Here is a 19,635-nt window from a genome sequence, read left to right as displayed (position 1 = left end):
CCACCCAGCGGCCACCCAGCAGCCACCTCCACCCGCGACCCAGGTGTGCCAGGCGCTCGCTGACTACTACTGGCTTAGCCAGCCGCAAACGGCGTTAGCCCGGCAAAGGCTGGGGCGGGCGCAGTTGCGATCACGTGATAGTCGTCGGCCGCGCCGTTACAATCAGCCGAAAGTCCTCTATTGCCCCAAGGTTGTGTCCCCCTTTGTCTGGTTATCTGTCTGACCGTCCGTCAGCTTCCAAGATCTCCTCCTGCTCTCCTAGATCTCGATCCTGTCCTCCCGTGCTTCATCCAATGGAGCAAAGAGCCAGTATACCGCCAGGTCTGCCCCGCGACAATCCCATCCAGAGTTACTGGCAAGATCCTCCCGATGAAATAGCAGATTGCCGGACAACCCCAGAACTCCCTAATGAGGTTGATATCGCCATCATTGGCTCTGGAGTCAGCGGCGCCTCTATATCCTACAACCTGCTCTCTTCGAATCCAGACCTCAAGGTCGTCCTTCTAGAGGCACGTCAAGCTGCCAGTGGTGCCAGTGGCCGGAATGGTAGGTTTCAAGGTCATCAGAAGCTGAGTCGTCCACTTTGATGTTTGCTCTTCTTTCCAGCTGATAAGATCGTTTCTCCCCTCCATGGTACACGAACACTTCCTAACATGGCTCCTTTAAAGGAGGTCACACTAAGACAGCTACCTATCGATCTTTCCTCGACAATGTTCAAACCGTGGGTGCGGAAGATGCCATGAAGATCACCAACCTGGAATACAACTGCATGGTCTCAGTACACAAATTCGCCCGCGAGAACAACATTGGTTGCGACTCTGTCAGATGTCAAACCATTGACGTCTTTTACGACGAGAAACAGTTCCAAAATGCGCGAGAATCGGTCTCGCTGATGGAGAAGTTGATGGGCAAGGGAAACGCCCCGGAGCACATTTTCCACAACAGCCAGGAAACGGCCGAGAAATTTCTGGCACCGAACAGTGTGGGAGCGCTTGAGTACGAATCAGGGAGTCTGAGCGCGTACAAGTTTACCATTGGCGTGCTAAAGCTTGCTTTGCAAAAGGGACTGAATCTTCAATGCAACACTCCTGCGAACAGCATATCCAAATCACCCACGGATGGAAAGTGGACCATATCGACACCACGTGGCAATGTCAAAGCCAAAACCCTCGTCCTAGCTACAAATGGCTATACTGCACATCTCTATCCGCAACTGCAAGGCGTGATCGTTCCGTTGCGGGGAGTAGTGACTGCCCAACGGCCGGGGCAAAATATGCCCCAGAAGGGGCTGGAAACGACATACTCCTTCGTTTACAACGACGGCTTCGAGTACATGATCTCCCGCCCTGCCGGCTCTAGATTCGAAGGTGACATTGTGATCGGAGGCGGTATGCACGTTGCAAAAGACGAGGGAACGTCCGAGTACGGGAATACTGATGATACCACCTATGACAAAAACAGCGCAGACTACCTCTCAGAATGCACGGAACGATACTTTGGTACTAGGAATTGGGGCAAAGATAACCCGGATGGCCGATGTCGACGAATCTGGTCAGGCGTCATGGGCTTCTCGTGCGATGGGTATCCCTTTGTAGGGCCAGTACCCGGTGAGGAAGGGCTATATTTGGCAGCTTCGTTTCAAGGACATGGCATGGTCTTGTGTTTCCTGTGCGCAAAGGCAGCCGCAAGCATGATCAAAGGGGCAGATGGCGAAGAGCTGAAGAGTTGGTTTCCTGCTTGTTACAGAGTGACTGCGGAGAGGATGAGGAAGAAGTCTGGGGGCCGCTTGAGGGCTTCAGGTGCCCCTGAGCCAGAGCCCGTCGAAAATGGAGTGCATTAATGCACAAGGAACCAGCTGTTGGACATCAAGATCCCTTTGCATGGAGAAAGTGGAGCAATGTTCATGTTCTAAGACTTGTTCACATAGAGGAAATATATATTTCAGCTTTGAGAGATCCAATACTGTGGACCCAGGAAGATTCGGCCTCCCAGCCGCAACCACCATCCAACAACATGATAGTTCGATCAGAATGAGAACCGAGTCGGATCAAGTCGAAGCCAGGAAGCACGGATGCGAAGCCGCCTCTCAGCATAAGAGAGCATTGGCATCTCCCTCCCAAGAGCAAGTTCCATTCCGTCATTTCCACCAAAACGCCGGTGCAATGCTTCCCCAGAAACCCAGCATGGAAAACGCCGTCTAATGCTTTGCTTTCCACCATCCCTCGTTTCTGGATGTCTTTGAATCATAACATCGTATCGCGTTCGTCCAACTAGCCGATGACATCCCGGGAACCCGCAAATTTTTACTGAGTCTGGCACTGCGCACCGTGCGGACCATCTTCATCCTCCCACGCCTCTTGTGCCTCCTGGCCGCCGATCTCGTCAATGTCTGCCACCTCGAAACTGACCTCGTCGGCTTCCTCGGCCTCGATCGGCGGCTCGGGGGCCGGGAGGAGTTTCTGCAGTTGCTCCAACGCCTCGGGCTTGTCGAGGAAGAATCCATCTTCGGGGAAGCCGATCTCGACGACGAGGTAGAGATCGCCCTTTGCATCGGACTTCTTGAGGGGCATTCCTTCGCCGCGGATCTTGAGAACTTCACCGGGGCGGAGAATTTGGCCTGGTTCTTGTGGATGGTTGAGCTCGATGCCCCGGCCGTCAAGGTGTTTGAGGACCACGCGGTGGAAGCCGGTCAGCGCCTCGGCGAGGGTGATGTCGAGTTTGGCACTGAGATCGTTGCCCGTACGCTGGAACACCTCATGAGGCTGCTCGACCAGGTGGAAAACGATGTCTCCAGTCTGTTCTGCTCCAGGAACCTGATCCGCCTCGCCCTCGAGTCTGATTTGATCTCCCTCCCGAGCGCCGCGGGGGATATAGAGCTCGAGTTGCTTCTTCTCCTCCGTGACCCGCTTACCCTTGCATTTCTTGCATTTGTCCTTCGGGTTGAACACTTGCCCTGTGCCCTCGCAGGCACCGCATTCAACCATGCGCTGGGTCAACATGCCCGGCCCCACTTGACTCAGGACCTGTTTGACGCCCTGCCCCTTGCAGGCGGAGCACTCTTTCGCCTGCGCCTTCTCGACACCACCCGTACCCTTGCATTTCGAACAGATGACGTTCTTGGTGGATGAGAACTTGACAGTCTTGCCCTTGTACAAATCTTCCAGTGTGACTTCGTATTTCTGATTTTCATCGGGACTTCGTCGCATTTTGCGGCCTCCCATCCCTGGCATGCCCATCCCCGGGATCCCACCGCCCATGCCGAACATGTTGAGGATATCTTCCATGTTCACCTCCCCACCCATGCCGGGGCCGCGGGACCCATCGAAGGCCGCCATGCCATGGGCATCGTAGAGATGTCGCTTCTCGTCATCGTAAAGGATTTCGTAGGCCTGGGAGGCGGCTTTGAAACGGGCCTCTGCCTCTTCCCGTTCTTCGGGCGGCACTTTGTCGGGGTGGCTGGCAAGAGCCGCTTTTCTATATGCTTTGCGGATATCGGCTTGGGAGGCATCTCTGGGGACGCCGAGGATCTCGTAGAGATCGATCTCGGGACCGCTGTCGGTGGTATCGCCGTTCATGTTTTCAGATGTGTTGGGAGAGTCGGTGTGTGGACAAATATGTTCAGGAAGCAGAGAGTATTGTGGTTGATGAAAGGAGGAAAAAATAATAAATCCTTCAAGGCGGCCAGCGGATGACAACTAATCGACAGGTTCTGCTGGGGTGGTGGAAGATGAGTGGAGGGGACTTCGCAGTTTTGTCACTTAGCACGAAAACGGGGCCTTAACTTCAACAGATTCAGTGGCTCGCACCAGAGGCTATAGGGCTGCATGTGCATGGATACCTGAGCGATTGACCCGGACGGCGGAGGAGTAGAAGCATTGGAAGAGTTTGGATGCTCCCTCTTTTCCTACTGGTGGATGCGTGAATCTTCTGGTGCTTTCGAGTCCTGGAGTTTTTTTTGTCTGATTACCACATCTTGCATCCTCTCTATCAACAGCGACGTTTCCCCTCGTTGCACATGAGGGCGAGGCCTGCCATCCACGTTACTGGATGGGTGTGCAATTCATGCCGTGCCCGTCAAACAGCGGCGACGAAGGGGTATTCGCTTGTCCCGAGTCGCAGAGCCTCGACCGCGTCTTCCTCCAGTTCGCCCGCCGGTAGTAGCAGCACGCATCCCACCCAGAAACGAGGGAAGCTTCCCTCAACACCAGCGCGAACTCGATTTGCTCCCTCTCCCACAGGCAACCTGCATCTTGGCTCCATCCGTACCGCGCTGTTCAATTACCTCCTCGCTCGAGCGACACACGGTCAGTTCCTCCTTCGAATCGAAGACACCGATGCAAAGAGAACGATACCCGGTGCGGAGGACCGGTTATACAGAGATTTGAGATGGGCTGGACTACAATGGGACGAAGGCCCCGAGGTAGGAGGTCCTTACGGCCCCTATCGACAGTCTGAAAGACTTGCGTTGTACAAAACACATATCGAGACACTCTTGCAGGCCGGACAAGCGTACCGCTGCTTCTGCACGTCGGACCGTCTGGATGAACTCAATCGTCGCCGCCACCAAAAAGGATTGAGCTTGGGATACGATCGAAAATGCCTGAACAGCCTCTCCCCGGCCCAGGCAGAGGAGAAGGCTCATCGTGGTGAAGCACATGTTATCCGCTTTCTCTCTCCCCACGAATGGCCTCGTTACAATGACCTCGTCTACGGCAAATCCCAAGGCCACGGGGCTGAAAAGACCAAGAGACTACTGGTGGATGAACCCGTATATGAGGACGCGATCCTGATGAAGTCCGATGGCTTCCCTACGTACCATTGGGCAAATGTTTGCGATGACCATGAGATGCACATCACTCACGTCGTCAGGGGTTCTGAGTGGATGGCTTCGACGCCTCTGCATGTCGCGCTGTATAGTTCCCTGGACTGGACGCCCCCAGCCTATGCGCATGTCCCACTTCTAGTCGACAGCAACAAGCAAAAGCTCAGCAAGAGGAACTTCAACTCCGATATCTCACAGTTTCGCGACCAAGGGATCTTTCCCGAAGCGCTGATCAATTTCGCCGCGCTTTTGGGCTGGTCGCACACCCAGAAGCGAGATGTCATGGACCTCGCCCGGCTCGAATCACTCTTCGACCTGAAGATCACAAAGGGGAACACCATCGTGTCCTTCGACAAACTGAATTTCTTACAGGAACAACACGCTCGCCGGCGAGTGCTGGCCGGGGGAGAGGAATTTGAGCAAATGATTCGTGATGTGGCTGTTTCTGTGTTGGAGAAATACGGCGCTGGGAGGATCATGCAGTTTCTAGACACGGGATCGCGGAAAAGGCAGTTGAGAAATGTCCTCGCCCAGCTACTGAAGGTCGAGTCTCTGCACTACCGCTCACCATCTCAGTTCGCGGAACAGTGCTCTTTATTCTTCGAGCCTGTATCCCTAGGCGACTTGGACGTAGGCGGATTCGCATTCCTCCACCCTCTCCGGGTCGCAGCGTCAACTCTTGCTTTGATACCCGAGGAATCCTGGACCAGAGATACGCACCTCTCGCACCTCCGCGCTCTCGAAGCGAGCCTCCCAGACGAGTCTGTCGACCCGAGGACCTGGAAAAGGGAACTGTACCACTATTTGCGCTGGGCATTGCTGGGCGGGAGACAAGGGCCCGGCATCGCTGAGACGCTGGAGATATTGGGGAGAGGGACGTGTATCACGAGGATCCAAGAAGCAAACTTGAGAGCCCGAGAGCTGGAGACCGTTCGGACCAGGCCCGTCATTCAGGCTCAGGGTTGGAAAGGCGATGTCGAGGGCAAGAGGAGAGTCGAGAAGGAGTGGAAGGGCTATTCGCTGCATCGATAGGAGCAGTAGAGAAAATAACAATAACAATGGCGCCGGTTACTCCTCTCAGTTTATGCATGTCTCGACCCGTTCCTCGTTCACGCAGCCCGGTGGGAAATTTGACATGCATCATGCGGTATAGTCCAGACGTGGAGGAGCCTTCGATAGTGAGTTAATCTATCAAAGCCTTCTCATCGCCTATTTTTTGCGTATCAGATGCTTGCTCGGAAGCCATAGAGATCTCCGCTAAGGACAGCTTTAAGCCCCCGAAGACAACGTCAGTAGAGTCGCCTTTTCCATGATATCTCTGGAACTTTTTTCCCCTGGCACTAGATCGCACAGCTCAAGGACGGCGGACATTGATTCTAAGACATTCCACCACCACCCCGATGACCTAGGTACCTCTTACTCGGTAACCTCCCTGACCAACTCCCAGTTGCCTTTCAAGTCCTCCTTCCAGAGGGTGACCTTGTTGTCGCCCCCAGAGACGGCGAGCACGTTCCCGCTCAGACTCCAGCTCACGCGCCAGGTCACGGCGTCAAACTCCAACGTCTTGGCCAGCGTCCAGTCCCCCACGCTTCCGGCGCCGGAGCCCATGTTGGTGCACGTCCATATCCTGACGGTCTTGTCCTGGCTCGCGCTGGCGATGTACGACTTGCTGAGCAGGGTGGGCGACCAGGCGACGTCGCGGACCCAGTCGGCGTGTCCGTTAGGCAGGACCAGCACGTTCTCGTACGTGCTAGTCTGCGGGTTGAACTCCCACAGCTTGACGCTGTTGTCGCTCCCGCCCGTGACGAACCGCTTGACCAGCCCGCCACTGCCCGCGGTGCCGGGGTCTTTCCGCGTGATGGCGCCCGGAGGGGCAGACGGCGCCCAGCTCACCGCGTTCACGCCCATGGGGTGCGCCGGGAAGATGATGTGCCCCCACTGGTTGTCGCGGAACTCGAGGACCGAGACGTTGCCGTCCGACGAGGCGCACGCCAGCAGACAGCCAAGGTCCGGTGGTGCCCAAGAAACCATGTTTACCGAGGCGGTGTGGAATGTGCTCGTGAAGACGAGGGTCCATGAGGACTGTGACTGTTGGCCCGGCTGCGATTGTTGTGAGGGCGTTTCGCGGTAGATGTGCACGCGGCCGTCATAGGAGGAGGAGGCCAGCAAAGTGCCGAATTTCGGATGGGCCCAGGACACGCACCAGACGGCGCCTTCGTGGCTGTATACGTGACACCGCTTGTTAGTTATCGAGTCTGGGGTAGTTGGGAAAACAAGAATGCCAGAATGAGGGGGGGTATAGGTGGACAACGCTACCCTTTCAACGTCTCTGTTAACCGGTGTTGGTCGCCTTCAATCTCAAAGATCTTGATAGTCTTGTCGCTTGAACAGGTCGCAAGTCGTCGGCCATAGTAATCGAGGACCGCATCGTGCTGTGAAAACGCCCGTCACACTCGTTAGCCACCTCTTTCCTGAATTCATTCCCCACGTGAGATTCAAGACCCTATCTTCATGTCGAAGCAAGCATTTCTCATACGTCGAAGGACACAAAGGCGGCCGAGGAGAGGTAGCAACCTACAATCATATCATCATGGCCCGAGTTCGCAATGACCTGCGCCTGTTTTGGAGCCAAGTTAGCCATGTCATTTCTAGCAATTTCAGACCCAGAGAACCATCAAAGGGGCTGTGTCAAACAGAAACCACGTATTTGTCGGGTCCAAGTATGCTGTCCGTGAGAATGGAGGCGAGAGGGACGAACATACCATTTCCACGTCAACTCTTCCAAGTGGGCTTCCGAGTTTACGTAGTAAGGGAAAAGTATGAGGACAGGGACGATAGCACTACCGCATATCTAAGAAGCAGTGATATGGGTAGAGACTGAGGAGCAGAGAGTAAGGCGGGAACTCAAGATGGGGGTTAAGTTGGTGTTTGCGCAAATTCGCAATTCGTGATCTGGCAAGTATTTGTTGCTGGACTCCAAATGCGCAGCTCAGCCTCGTGCGCAGGGCGCATCCCGCTCCGCCATCTTATCTTATCTGGTAAGGCTGAGATGCTGTGACATTCGTCGCAGGCAAGGACACAACACTGGTCTGATGATTTCATGTCCAGCAGCTCCCTTCTATTGTTTGTCAATGATCTTTCTGTCTTGATTGATGTAGAAGCCACAAGGTAAGACATTATATTGCTCAAAAAGAGGAATCTTTCAAGAATCCGGGTTAGTTCTACATGTCTTTTCCAGCCCCCAGCGCAGGCACATGCTACGCAAGACCGGCTGATATATTCGCGCCCTGCAACGCGGTTCCACCGAATAGAACGCCGTGCTGCCCTGAGGCAAATATCCTCAGCGGTTATCCCTTTTCGGACCAGAGAATCGATCCATTCCTAGCCAGGTCCAAAAATATAATGCACAACGACCGCAAGCCCTCCATTGCATATGACGAGATCAGAGAAGAACAAAGGCGCCGCACGTCAATCGGGCCCTCACTCGCGCAGGGAACAAGCTCCAGGTGATTACCTGCCGAGAGGTAAGGTATGCCGATGCAGCCCTTCATTCCATACCGGCAACTTCTTGTCTCGCTCGTAGATCAAGCCGCAACTGTTGCATAGAGTCTGCTCACAAACATCACCAGTCAGCATCGTTCACATCTCAAACAAGACCAAGCATCGTAGCCACACGGAGGCAGAACCATGGCAAAGGAAACAAGAACAGGAAGAAAGTGGAACTCACTCTAGGACCCATAGGTCCATCCCGCACAGCCCAAACAGCGCTGCCCCAGATGAGACAATGCTTGCACCTCCAATTCTGTCTCTCGTACTCCTGTAACCGATTGCCTTCGCCTCCCCACCCTGCACCAGCAGAGCTTCCAGTCGCGTCCGGGGTCTGCGCCTTCGCCACCGGAGATAGCGATCTGAACCGCCGCTTCTTTTTACTTCTTTCTCCACGACCCATGAGTGGCGTCTCCTCCCCTGTCCCAGCGCTCCCGATGGTGGTGTAATCAAAGTAACTTCCTCGTTGCTGGGCTTCCTGTTCTCGAGCGGAGGGCAGCATACCAGCTGTTGAGCTGAATTTGGCAGTCTCTCTCCGCAATCTCCTCAGCTGTCTTTCTCGATCCCCCTCTCTCTTCTCAATCTCTTCTTTACTCAATGCCTCGAATTTCGGCTCCCATTCAGCACCAAAATCGTCAATGTCGTATCTCCACCCGGCACCTTCCTCGCCTCGGACGGCTTGATTGTCAATCTCTCCGCTTAAATGGTTTCCACCGATCATGACCATACCGCCTTCGCAAGCCTCCTTTTTCAACCGTAACACTGCTTCGTAGATTGCATGTGTGATGGCCATAACCCATTCGCCGCCCAATCCCATGTCTGCGCAAGTCTGTCTTGCGAACGCCTCTGCAGCCCCGGGGGGATGTAGCAATGACCATTCGAATTTGTCTTGGTAAAGTTTCGAAGAGAGGTAAATTGACAGCGTAATTATACAACGGTAGGTGTCGTCGGGATTGAGATACGGATCCTCAGAGTCATCCTGCTGCTCAATCTGTGGTTCTGGCGGCAGGGGGGAAGCAACCGCCGTTATAGATGCGCCATTAGTCAACGTAATCGGATGAGGCGTCGAGGCAGCGGGAGTGCCCGGTGTTGTAGAGGCTGGACGAGATATTGACGCTCCCAAGTGTGCCCGGGGTGTGCCGCCACGCGAGCTTCCGTTGACGAAAGCCGACGGTGTGGGAGCGGGGTTAGTATCAGGCATTTGTGATCTCTTCTGCTGGGTGTGGAAGAGAGGATGCATGGCCACTCCAGCATAGTCTTCCAGTTGGGTTCGTATTTGTTGACTGACGTTCATTGCAAGGCCTATTTGGTTCGGCAAGTCCAGTTCGCGAACGAAGCACTGCGCGAAATCATCCGGGGTGAGCAGGTTCTCGTGTAGATTCCACAAAAAGATATCGCGTATCTTGTAACCCGGCAATAGCTCAGGCTTCTTGAACATTGGTAGTGAAGGGTTGACGCCGATATCGATCCCCGCGCGTGGCAGGGGGAAAGGCGCATCGGGCTGGTGGGGTGGCACATCGAGATCGATGCGTATGGGTATAAGGGTGAGTGGGAGTTGCGATTGGATATGTGATTGAGCATCTGTCCTGTTCGGCGCAACTTCGTCAATAACAACACACGGGTTAACAGACGAGAGACGGTACTAACGTAGGCCTGACGGTCCTCCTAATTATCCAGTCTCGATATATGGGCTGCAGGTCGACGGGCTCATGTATTTCCTTTCCCACCTTTTCATGCTGCGGTTCCTTTTTCTCGAGCTCTTCCCGTCGCAACGATCGCAAACCGGTTGGCCGCCGGCCGGGCCCTTCGCTGTCTTCAAAGTCGTCTTCATCGTAGGCATCATCTGCGTAGTTGATTATTGTCGTCCCTCGTTTGGTGGTGCGACCCCCCGGAGCGACATTTTGGGTCTGAAGCACGGGTTGAAGGAGGGTATTAGTGTATTGGCGGATTCGCGGGGGATAGCTGGTCACATATGCCTGCGCGGGCGCCATGGTTCATCGCGGTCGGCAAGACAAGTGGTACAACACTATGACATGGTCAAACGCAAAGACGGTCAGAAGAATCCGCTCCGCGCGCCACGCCCGTCAGAGAATCTCAAGAATATTGTCTGGAGCGTGTCGCAATGCGCAGCAGTAACTGGAGGCTTGGAGAAATGTTCGCAGTCGCGACTTTCGATCCCTTCCGAGTAGGGTCTAGTGCCAAGCCATTTCCAGCCTCCGGTTATGCCAAGGCTCTAGTCTATGATAGGAAAGAGCTTAATCCTCCTGAGCGGAGCCAATGAAATGGCTGTGCCAACTTGTAAACCAGGCAACCCAGAGGGTGGGACGACACATAGGGACCTTTCAGCCTTTTTGTCGTCTCCATAGGGCATCCTCGCCCTCTGATACACTGCCGACATCTTGCTTCAACGTTGCTTCAACAATATGAGTCGTCTCCAGGGTGAGAACGACTGATTGCGTTGCTGCCATCTATTGGGCTTCTGTTTGCGAATCGAATAGATTATCCGTCCAGTTAAGGCACTCTAACACTGACGCAGACTCAATACTACTCCACACTTGCCTAAAATAAAACATGGTGTCGGCTAGGAACCGAGGAAAAGACAAGTGTACTCAGGCATTGCGGTAACAGGCTAACAGCGATCCAAGTCTACTGTCACGTCCTCGCCGGCCGCGCTCGCAATGCTCTTACACGACAGTCTTGTGGTCCCGTGGACGGCAACAACCGGCTCTTTTTGCAAGCAACATAGTCCGTGTCGCAAGGAATCTTGATAATTCGTCAAAGCCATGAGGATGATGCCTAGGTATCCTCGAGTCAATGATGCTCGATCTTTCCGGAGTTCTCTTCAAACTAGGTGAGTCCCCTGCACATTGACAAGTGACTTGTTTCGTCCATTCTTTGACCCGATGAGCGCTTTACATGTCCTTTCTAAGATGCAGCGCCTCTTTGTAGCTTCTTATGACGGTGTATTGAGAACCATCGAGTTCAGCGAGGAACAGACCACAGGTAATCTAAAGGTAGTTGCAGAGTGCAAGGATTGCGCTCCGAATCCGTCCTGGATCACTTTGGACACCAAGAAGAAGGTTCTATTCTGCAACAGCAACGATGGCGCCAACTTGAAGGGGAGTCTCAATTCATACTCTATTCGCAAAGATGGCAGTCTGGAACGACTTGACAGTTTGGCTGCTCATGTTGGCGCGGCATACCAGACCTTCTACAACGATCGAAACGCTTTGGCGATTCCTTACTAGTGAGTTAGCAAACTGGGTCGGTGTTCTAAATTGCTGAAGATTACAGTTATTCCGGTTTGGTTGGCACTTACAATATACAAGACCCTGGGCATCTCCACGAAGTACAAATTCTCAAGTTCCCCAGCTTCATTGCTGGATCTGGTAGATCTCAAGATCAGCCTCGCCCTCATCAGACGGTGGTCGACCCGACTGGCAACTATCTTCTTGTGCCCGACCTAGGGGCAGATCGGATCCGCGTCTTCAGCATCGCTAAAGATCCAAGTTCCCTTCATCAGATCTCAGAGATTGGTGGCTTGGATTTGGAGCGCAAACCCTCCTTCCCCAGACACGTCATCTTCGCCGTGATCTGCGGTAAAACCATGCTATACATCTTGAATCAGGATATATGCACTATCCTGACTTATCGAGTGGAATACCTTCCCGAGGGTGGGCTGTCCTTTCAGCAAGAAGGTGATGAGATTGACCTCATGCAGCGGGGAACCAGGCTCCTCAAGTTCCCCGAGCTACCACCAGGCGAACATGCAACCAGCGCTTCTCAATTGGACATATCAGTAGGCAGCGCTTTCCTTGGAATTTCCTTTGTATTCCACTCTTGAGGTATATAAATGCTGACAATGCTCCACCTCTCCGTCCAGCCCGACAACAGGTTCCTGATCTGCTCAGTGCGCAAAGACCGCGCTTTCGAGATAAAGTCACCCTTCGATCCAGAGCACACCGTTGTCGCGGATTCCATTCTGTCATATCACATTGACCAAGATTCGGGTGCCCTTACCCTGGCTAACGAAGCCCATGCAGGTGGTTATATTCCTCGCCACTTCTCCCTGAACAAGGAAGGCGACCGAATCGCGATCACCCAACAGGCCAATGGATGGGTGTCAATCTACGATCGAAACGTAGAGACAGGTCAGCTCGGGAAACTCCTCGCAATCCAGGACGGGTTTGGAGAACAGGGACCCATCTGCGTGAAATGGTACTACCCAGAATAGCGAAATGTCATGAATAGCGCCTCGACCACAACAAAGAGGGAATATCGCGCCAGTTCTGGCCGACTTTTTGGCACTATAGCAGATAGGCATACCGCCAAGGGGCAGGTTCCGGACAGCAAGGGCGCATAGGATTCCAAATCGCCATCATACTCTCAAGCTGTCCAGAACAAACCCTGTAAGTTCAGACAAGCATCAAGTGCATTCCGGGCGGAGATTGTGTCACCAAGTTGGTTGATGCAATTGACCTATCCAACTATTAGATGTAATAACTACCTAGATACCTAGGTAGTGGTAGACATGCAAGGTACAGGACCTGTGGAGCCACAGCGACAAAGCCGGTTAACCTTCTTAATAGGTTCCTTCCAAATAGGGTTAGGGTAGCGGAGATGCATGGGGCGAGGCTTGCTTTGCTTGATGTGAAATCGACAACCATAGAGCGAGCGAACTTGTCTCAGTCATGACGCTTTCTACATCGACCACCAACCTGGTTTGCTACAGAGTGTCTTCCGAGGACAAGATCTAGAGACTTTCGAGTCAACCTCTTCCGAGAGTTTAGGCCATAGCTGGACTAATCTAGCCCGCAAGCATCAAAGGGTCCCTTGACCAAGAGACTTCTCATTCATATCTCAATGCTGCTGGTAGAATAAAAGCCAGTCTTTGTTTTTTTATCGCCTTGGGGCACCGTATCTACTCTGCGGGCCCTTTACAACGGTGTGTGAATTTGCACGATCATCCCCATCATCATGCATCTACTATCGCCAATGGACGCACAGGAGATCCCGTTGCTCCCACTAATTTGAGAGGAGATAGTACGAAGAGAAACTCCTTGACATTCTCCTTCGAAAGTTCCTCCAAATCCATCAATTCGATGATGTGGATGCCGTTCTCCCAGAGGAGGGTGCCGTGAACCGGTCTCTTGTAGAAGTTGGGTCCAATGGCGACCTGCTCGAAAGAGATGGTATCGCCCCCCGCTGCCCGGATCTTGTGGGAAGCCAGCCATTTGGCAGCACTCGCGTCTACACCAGGCGTGCCCGTTGAGTGACCTTTGTAGGCGACGGGATCGGAGTATAGTTGAGTCCATCCGGTTCGGATCAACACAACATCACCCTCATTCAGGGGAGTGGATCCGAGTGCTTGCTTGAGATCCTCGTCTGAGATGCCCTCGCCTGCTTCCAAGCGCGTCTTGCCTTTCAGGGCCGGTATGTCCAGAAAAATTCCTCTGCACACCATGGGTTTTATGGTCTCTACCCCGAGTTGCACGTAAAGTCCTCCGACACAGGCGTCTGACACGGCTACACCTCCGCAAAGGACGCCATCTCTTGCAACGTGACAGAGTCCATCGATGTGAGTGCCGACATGATCGCCTGTGATGATGACGGCATTCGAGCCACTCCCTCCGGAGTTGCCAGCTCGGACCAAGTCGCCGTGTCGTTTGGAAATCGCGAGCGAAAAAGGGACGTTCGAAGGAGATGATGGCATTCCATTGTGCATTGGCACTGAAAGATCAAAGATGCGAGTGCCTCGCTCAACTGCTTGTAGCAAAGACATTGTGATCTGCTATGGTTTAATATGTAGTGCTTTCGAGGCGAGAAGCCCTGGTCATGCACCTTATAAAATCGTGTGCTTCTACTCAGTAAAAGAGCATTTTTGTTGAGAAATATTTCGGCAGGACAAGGATCGGTCAAGGAACATGTGAAGAGCGATCGGAAGAATTTCGCATCAGTGACAGCAATCGGCAACTTGGTTGGGACTAATGCAATGCACCCACATCCCGAGTCGCTCACTTGGTGCCGATAGACCTCCAATTTCCGACGAATCTAGCGATCTCGCCCCGAGACAGCTCTCTCGGTTCTTCTCTGGACAATACGTGTGACTCTTGATGGCGAACCGCTGGTCATCCTGGCTGGTTCTTGTGAACCAAGAAAGGAAAGAAGTCGCACTGGCCAGAAAGCCAACGAGCTCATCAAAGTGTAATTTCCACACAAAGCCTGAGTTGAGACAACGGCTGCATTCAGCGCTATTCCAATACTCTACGCCTCCGAGGCTACTATTTATCACCCGCTCTATTGTCATAACCAGTAGAAAATCTGTCAGTAAGGAAAGCTCTGGTCTACTGGCAACGAGCACCTTATGATGTTGGACTCCTTCTCGGCTTTCTTCGGTCCGCCTTTGCAACCCTCTGCCGATGCTCTGATCTCGAGCTCTCATCAACCCTGAACCGGCATGACCAGGGGCGGATGGCCGGTGACTCCGGGGTAAGGCGGGGTGATTGCGACTCGGAATGTGCTTCTCCAGAGTCTCCACAACGGGGTCACCCCATACTCTGGGGAACATTTAAGGAAGTATAAGCCATCTCCTTCCCAGCAAACCCATTCTTGCCCACTGTCGGTGACTTTCCTATCCATCCCTCTTCTGCTCCAGACACAATATCTTCTCGAACCATCATGGGTGCGGACGAAATTGACTTGAAAGAGTCTGCATTTAACATTGAAGATACCGGGGTCGAGAGCATCAATAACAGCACTGGCTATGCTCTGCAGCCGAAGGATGGCCCAAGAGTTGCCCCGTCTGGACTCGAAAGGAAACTGATCTTGAAACAAGATCTCCTCCTACTGCCGCTTCTGGCTCTGGTTTACTTTGTCACGTACCTGGTACTTTGCCTCTGAATTGACCCCATGCCGGGGCGCTATGTGGCTGACTTGGTACAGGACCGTAACAGTTTCGGCAATGGACGCAATCTGGGACTTCAGAAAGAACTCAACTTCTCGAATCAAGACTACTCAAACGCGGCGGAATTCTTCTGTAAGCTGTTCCTCTCGCGTAGGACCCTGCGATCAAGCTGATGAGATGCAGTCATAGGATACACTATATTCATGTTTCCCGGCTCCATTGGTCTGCGATTCGTTTCTCCCAACCTGCTCATCGGAGGAGCAGTTGTGTGTTTTGGGTCGTTTCTTTGCGGCATGTCTGCAGCCAAAAGCTACGGCACAGTCCTCGCGATGCGCGTGCTCATTGGCTTCGGCCAGGCATTGGTACAGAGTTCAGGTGTCTACAGCAGTCTCTGGTATACCCGTCGCGAAATCGGATTCCGCAGTGGTGAGTAGGACATGACCTCATGCAACATATTTTTACTGATCAGACACGTAAGGCATTGTATTCTCCTTTTCCACTCTCTCGGGCGCCTTTAGCGGTTTGATAGCTTACGCGCTGGGCAAGCGTCTGAACAAAGAAAACAGCGGACGCTCTCCATGGCAGTGGCTCTTCTTGATTGAAGGGGTCATCGCCGTTTTCGCAGGCCTGTTGGTCATAATCCTCCTTCCAAGATTCCCTGACCGAATCAAACACAGCAAGAAGCCCAGGACCTGGCTTTTCACAGAAGAGGAGATCAACCTCGCCGTGGAACGCAGTGCCAGTGAGTATCATCCATGCGAGCAATTTCTCGGTATCGGTGGGATCAGTGAGCTGACATTCACTCCGTTCAGCCCTGAATAAAGAAGGAGCAAAGGTTGACTTGTGGCAAATCTGGGCCTGCTTCAAGGACCCTAAAAGCTATGGCTATGCCATTCTGAATGGTACTACCGGCCTCTGTCTCTCGTCCGTGGGTGTTTTCCTGCCGACCTTCATCAAGGATTTTGGCTTGAGTGCCGTCGACTCCCAGTTGTACTCGGTCATCCCCTATGCATGTGCATTTGTCACGCTTCTCGTCACATGCTTTTTGAGCGACCGGATCAACATCAAGGGGCCATTCATTTTCTGCGGGTTCCTGGTTTCAGCAATTGGCTACATCATGTTGCTGACCGTCAAGCCAACCTCTGTCAAAATATTGGCAGCTTGTTTCATTACCAGTGGAATGTACCCATCCACCGTCCTGATGGTCGCGTGGCTGGTGATCAATACCGGCGGCTTTACCAAGCGAGCTTCGGTCTGGGCGCTTGCCGAGGTCTTCAGTCAGTGCTTTTCTATCATGGGCGCCAACATCTACGTCAACGGGCCCAGGTACATCAAGGGGCACTCGGTAGTTTTGGCCTTCCTGGTGACGGCAATGGCGACCGTCGTGGCGCTCTCGCTGACTTACCGACACCTCAACAAGAAGCGAGACCGGATTCTGGAGGAGTATGCACAGCGAGGAGAAATCCATCCACACATGAACAAGAGTCTGGAGGAACTGCACGATTTCCACGTCAACTTCCGGTATACTTTCTGATCGGATTAACGCCGTGGGGGAGCCAGATCGGCTTGCACGAAACTTCTTTGGCCCGTGACAATAAGTATTACTATGGCTCAAATGGCTCTCCTTTACCATTTGTGCCGCCTGCCACATAGTGTCATCTAGTCAACACGCCTTGTGACTGGCGTGGTTGCTATGGTGATGAAATACCTGTCACACTTCAGTAGAATTCGACCGCAGCGCCCGTACTAGGGCTAACCACCCTGTCACCCTTTTATTGATTACCGATAGTATGCTCTTCCTGGTATAGTCCTTTCAGTCTCAGCCTTGGGACGCCTGAGCCACGTGACCAGGCTCCGCGCACAGCTTCGTGTTTGGCCGCCGAGTACTCGGTACTTCGTAGGTATTTATGCTCGCTTGTTCTCCGACTCGCAATGCAGGCTTCGCCGCATCCCCTCTCTCGCTCTCTCTGACCGCGTCCCACGCCTACATCGCTCCAATGTCAGCTCCCACCGAACATGAGACCCAAGGCATGCATCAAATGTCGTCAATGGAAAGCGAGATGTGAGTACGACGACATCGCGGGCGGTTGCACACGTTGTCGCGCTTACAACCAGCCATGTGTTTTCGACGCCAGTTTCAAGAGAACCCCGAAGGCGCTGTCGGTGCAGCGGATGAGCGCCGAGATCGAACGCCTTCGAAAGGAGCTTGAGGAAGCTCAATCAACCGCAGCAATTCCTGCGATAACACCAGCGGAGTCTCGGAATGGTGCTCTCGTCTCTCTGGACTGGACATCGCTCTTCCCTGGCGCACAGGATGAAAGCGCAGAATCAGCTCCAGCGGTCCAGCCATCTCAGCCGATATACCTTCACACAGCCGAGAGTCCTTCTACGGAATATCGATCCGTGGGAAACGTCTCCCTTACCAGGGCACAAGTCAACGAACATTTCAAAATCTACTTTGCCCGCTGTCATCCTTACCTCCCCTTCAAAATGACCGTTCGGACGCCGGAAGCCGTTTGGCAAAAGAGCCCACTGTTGTTCTGGGTAATATGCAGTGCAGCTGCTCGTTGGAAGGTCCGACTGGAGCTCATGGCGCCTGTGAGATCAATGCTCGCTGATACCATTCACTCATCACCACGTTCGATTGAAAAGGTGCAGGCCCTTCTGATCATGGCCATGTGGCCATTTTCCATCAAAGCCATCATGGAGGATCCCACGGACTACTACTGCAGCCTGGCAACTCAGATGGCCTTGCAGCTGGGCTTGCACCGTCCCAATCAAACCCATCTACACGATCATGGTTCGGATGAACGAGCCAATGCGCGAATGGTTGATGAGGAAGTCAAAACCACAACCTGGCTGGCATGTTTCATCATGAACCATAGGCAGTCGCTCTGTCGCGGGGTGCCGCAGTCAATCCGAGTGGACTTCCATTTACTAAAAGCCTTTGAAAACAAGGCCATCGAACCCAGATTGTCGGGTCTCTGTCGAGTCTACAATCTGGCGATGCAAGCGAATTTGGCCATCGGTGCCGACGCTCCCACAACATCTGGGATGCTGGAGCCCGAGAAAAGGCTAGAAGCCGTAAATCTGTGGACCGAGCGTTTCGCATCGCTCCAGACAGAGCTTTTTCGAGATCGGATCGACGATGTGGTCAGAACTAGCTTCTTATACCTAAAACTGCAAGTCCTATCATTCGCGCTGCTCGATGATATGCCAGTCTCACCAGGGATCCTCGACTGCGTGGAGGTTGCAAAACAGGACGCATACGAACTTGTCGATCTCTGTGGCAGCCAGAACCTGTCTCTAACTCCTGCCAGTGTCCGCTACGCTATCTGCTTCGCGGGCTTTGTCTTTGTCAAGATTCTCCGGTCGTCCTATAACTCTGCGGTTGAAGTACTCCAGGATAACATAGAGCGCGTCTTGGAAGCACTCACCACGACCACAAGCTCCGCGGAAGATACTTTCCGCAAAGCTTGCATTACGATACAATCCCTCATGTCGATCGAGGACAGGAAGCTCTCCTCCCCCATCTGCACTAGACTCGGTGCATCGATGGTGTATGACTTGTTGCGTATATGCGCGGAGCACAAGTACGGACCGATAATAGACGAACAAAGGCTGGACCTTGATTTCTTCGAATGGAACCTTTAGACTGGCTTTTGAACAGGCTACAGCGAGGCTCGACCCAGAAGATTCCACCGAGATGACCACCATCTCGGACTATTTCGCCGTCTACCATGTCTGTTATGATCTTTTGCCAACGTTTTGTCACAATCTTGGCAACCAAATCTGCTGAAATCGCACCGATCTGCAGCTCTTTGAACGACTCAAATTCACGCGAAACCTTATGTTAGGGCCTGGAGTTCGAGAATGATTGATCCTTGGTCTGGCATAACCCAAATTAGCCTTTGTCTGACAAAGAGACATGTGATGGCCTGACGCCACGCATCCTATGGTGCGAAAAGAAGTCGAGCACAAGCCTGCTCATATTCGTCCCATCTAAGAACTGAAGTCTCCCATAGGCACGGACGGAGCAGAACCCCATGACGTGTTCGAGCCTTGTGCACCCCTCACCAGAGAGATGCCCGAGATGTATCTGTTCGAGGCTGACTCCTCCGAAGCATGTATTGCTCTGGGAGCGGCGACAGGGCTCAATCTTGGCAGGAAAATGCCCGGAAAGGTTTGCTCCGCCTCTGTCACTTTGGCTGCTTACAAAAGGAAGAGTCTGCAGGTCCTTTACAAACAGCCGCACGAAGTCCGGTGTGGTGCTGGATGCATTCGACAGTCACCACGTGGAGGACCCCGTGGGATGCTTGTGCCAAACATGTGCAGAACGACTCCCGAGGACTGCATATCACTG

At 53.2% G+C, this 19,635-nt stretch overlaps 6 protein-coding genes across 6 annotated transcripts; 3 read left to right on the top strand and 3 right to left on the bottom strand.

The window, feature by feature from the left end:
• Nucleotides 1–229: 229 nt before the first annotated feature.
• PV07_06925 (uncharacterized protein) lies at nucleotides 230–2,018 on the top strand. The gene is made up of 2 exons (XM_016393956.1): nucleotides 230–546; nucleotides 669–2,018. The coding sequence occupies exons 1-2, from the start codon at nucleotides 294–296 to the stop codon at nucleotides 1,838–1,840; spliced, it is 1,425 nt and encodes a 474-aa protein (XP_016247375.1). The 5' UTR covers nucleotides 230–293; the 3' UTR covers nucleotides 1,841–2,018.
• PV07_06924 (uncharacterized protein) lies at nucleotides 1,858–3,834 on the bottom strand. Its single transcript, XM_016393955.1, has one exon. The coding sequence runs from the start codon at nucleotides 3,573–3,575 to the stop codon at nucleotides 2,304–2,306; it is 1,272 nt and encodes a 423-aa protein (XP_016247374.1). The 5' UTR covers nucleotides 3,576–3,834; the 3' UTR covers nucleotides 1,858–2,303.
• PV07_06923 (glutamate-tRNA ligase) lies at nucleotides 3,795–5,988 on the top strand. The gene has a single exon (XM_016393954.1). It carries the CDS (start codon nucleotides 4,016–4,018, stop codon nucleotides 5,852–5,854), a length of 1,839 nt encoding a protein of 612 aa, XP_016247373.1. The 5' UTR covers nucleotides 3,795–4,015; the 3' UTR covers nucleotides 5,855–5,988.
• Nucleotides 5,827–7,777, bottom strand: PV07_06922 (uncharacterized protein). The gene is made up of 4 exons (XM_016393953.1): nucleotides 7,585–7,777; nucleotides 7,401–7,439; nucleotides 7,139–7,254; nucleotides 5,827–7,043 (listed from the first exon to the last, which is right to left on the bottom strand). Exons 1-4 carry the CDS (start codon nucleotides 7,585–7,587, stop codon nucleotides 6,239–6,241), a joined length of 963 nt encoding a protein of 320 aa, XP_016247372.1. The 5' UTR covers nucleotides 7,588–7,777; the 3' UTR covers nucleotides 5,827–6,238.
• A 168-nt stretch (nucleotides 7,778–7,945) lies between these two features.
• On the bottom strand, nucleotides 7,946–10,505 carry PV07_06921 (uncharacterized protein). The gene is made up of 3 exons (XM_016393952.1): nucleotides 10,016–10,505; nucleotides 8,550–9,954; nucleotides 7,946–8,431 (listed from the first exon to the last, which is right to left on the bottom strand). The coding sequence occupies exons 1-3, from the start codon at nucleotides 10,357–10,359 to the stop codon at nucleotides 8,333–8,335; spliced, it is 1,848 nt and encodes a 615-aa protein (XP_016247371.1). The 5' UTR covers nucleotides 10,360–10,505; the 3' UTR covers nucleotides 7,946–8,332.
• A 6,783-nt stretch (nucleotides 10,506–17,288) lies between these two features.
• PV07_06920 (uncharacterized protein) lies at nucleotides 17,289–19,006 on the top strand (the record flags this gene model as incomplete). The annotated part of the gene is made up of 1 exon (XM_016393951.1): nucleotides 17,289–19,006. One exon carries the CDS (start codon nucleotides 17,289–17,291, stop codon nucleotides 18,924–18,926), a length of 1,638 nt encoding a protein of 545 aa, XP_016247370.1. The 3' UTR covers nucleotides 18,927–19,006.
• Nucleotides 19,007–19,635: the final 629 nt, after the last annotated feature.

The sequence above is a fragment of the Cladophialophora immunda genome (genome assembly GCF_000835495.1).
Source record: "Cladophialophora immunda strain CBS 83496 unplaced genomic scaffold supercont1.4, whole genome shotgun sequence".
Classification (NCBI taxonomy): Eukaryota; Fungi; Ascomycota; class Eurotiomycetes; order Chaetothyriales; family Herpotrichiellaceae; genus Cladophialophora; species Cladophialophora immunda.
The sequence above is the reverse complement of the archived record's forward strand: the minus strand, read 5'-3'. Positions and strand labels throughout refer to the sequence as shown.

Excerpts from the sequence above, each read along its gene's own strand:
- PV07_06925 (XM_016393956.1), top strand. The coding sequence starts at position 294 with ATGGAGCAAAGAGCCAGTATACCGCCAGGTCTGCCCCGCGACAATCCC. Across the intron at positions 547-668 it reads TGGTGCCAGTGGCCGGAATG|GAGGTCACACTAAGACAGCT; the intron begins GTAGGTTTCAAG and ends GCTCCTTTAAAG.
- PV07_06924 (XM_016393955.1), bottom strand. The coding sequence starts at position 3,575 with ATGAACGGCGATACCACCGACAGCGGTCCCGAGATCGATCTCTACGAG.
- PV07_06923 (XM_016393954.1), top strand. The coding sequence starts at position 4,016 with ATGAGGGCGAGGCCTGCCATCCACGTTACTGGATGGGTGTGCAATTCA.
- PV07_06922 (XM_016393953.1), bottom strand. Across the intron at positions 7,255-7,400 it reads CGGGCCATGATGATATGATT|CACGATGCGGTCCTCGATTA; the intron begins GTAGGTTGCTAC and ends GCGTTTTCACAG. Across the intron at positions 7,044-7,138 it reads TTAACAGAGACGTTGAAAGG|CCACGAAGGCGCCGTCTGGT; the intron begins GTAGCGTTGTCC and ends TCACGTATACAG.
- PV07_06921 (XM_016393952.1), bottom strand. The coding sequence starts at position 10,359 with ATGGCGCCCGCGCAGGCATATGTGACCAGCTATCCCCCGCGAATCCGC. Across the intron at positions 9,955-10,015 it reads AGGAGGACCGTCAGGCCTAC|GACAGATGCTCAATCACATA; the intron begins GTTAGTACCGTC and ends TGCGCCGAACAG. Across the intron at positions 8,432-8,549 it reads ATGGACCTATGGGTCCTAGA|ACTCTATGCAACAGTTGCGG; the intron begins GTGAGTTCCACT and ends GTTTGTGAGCAG.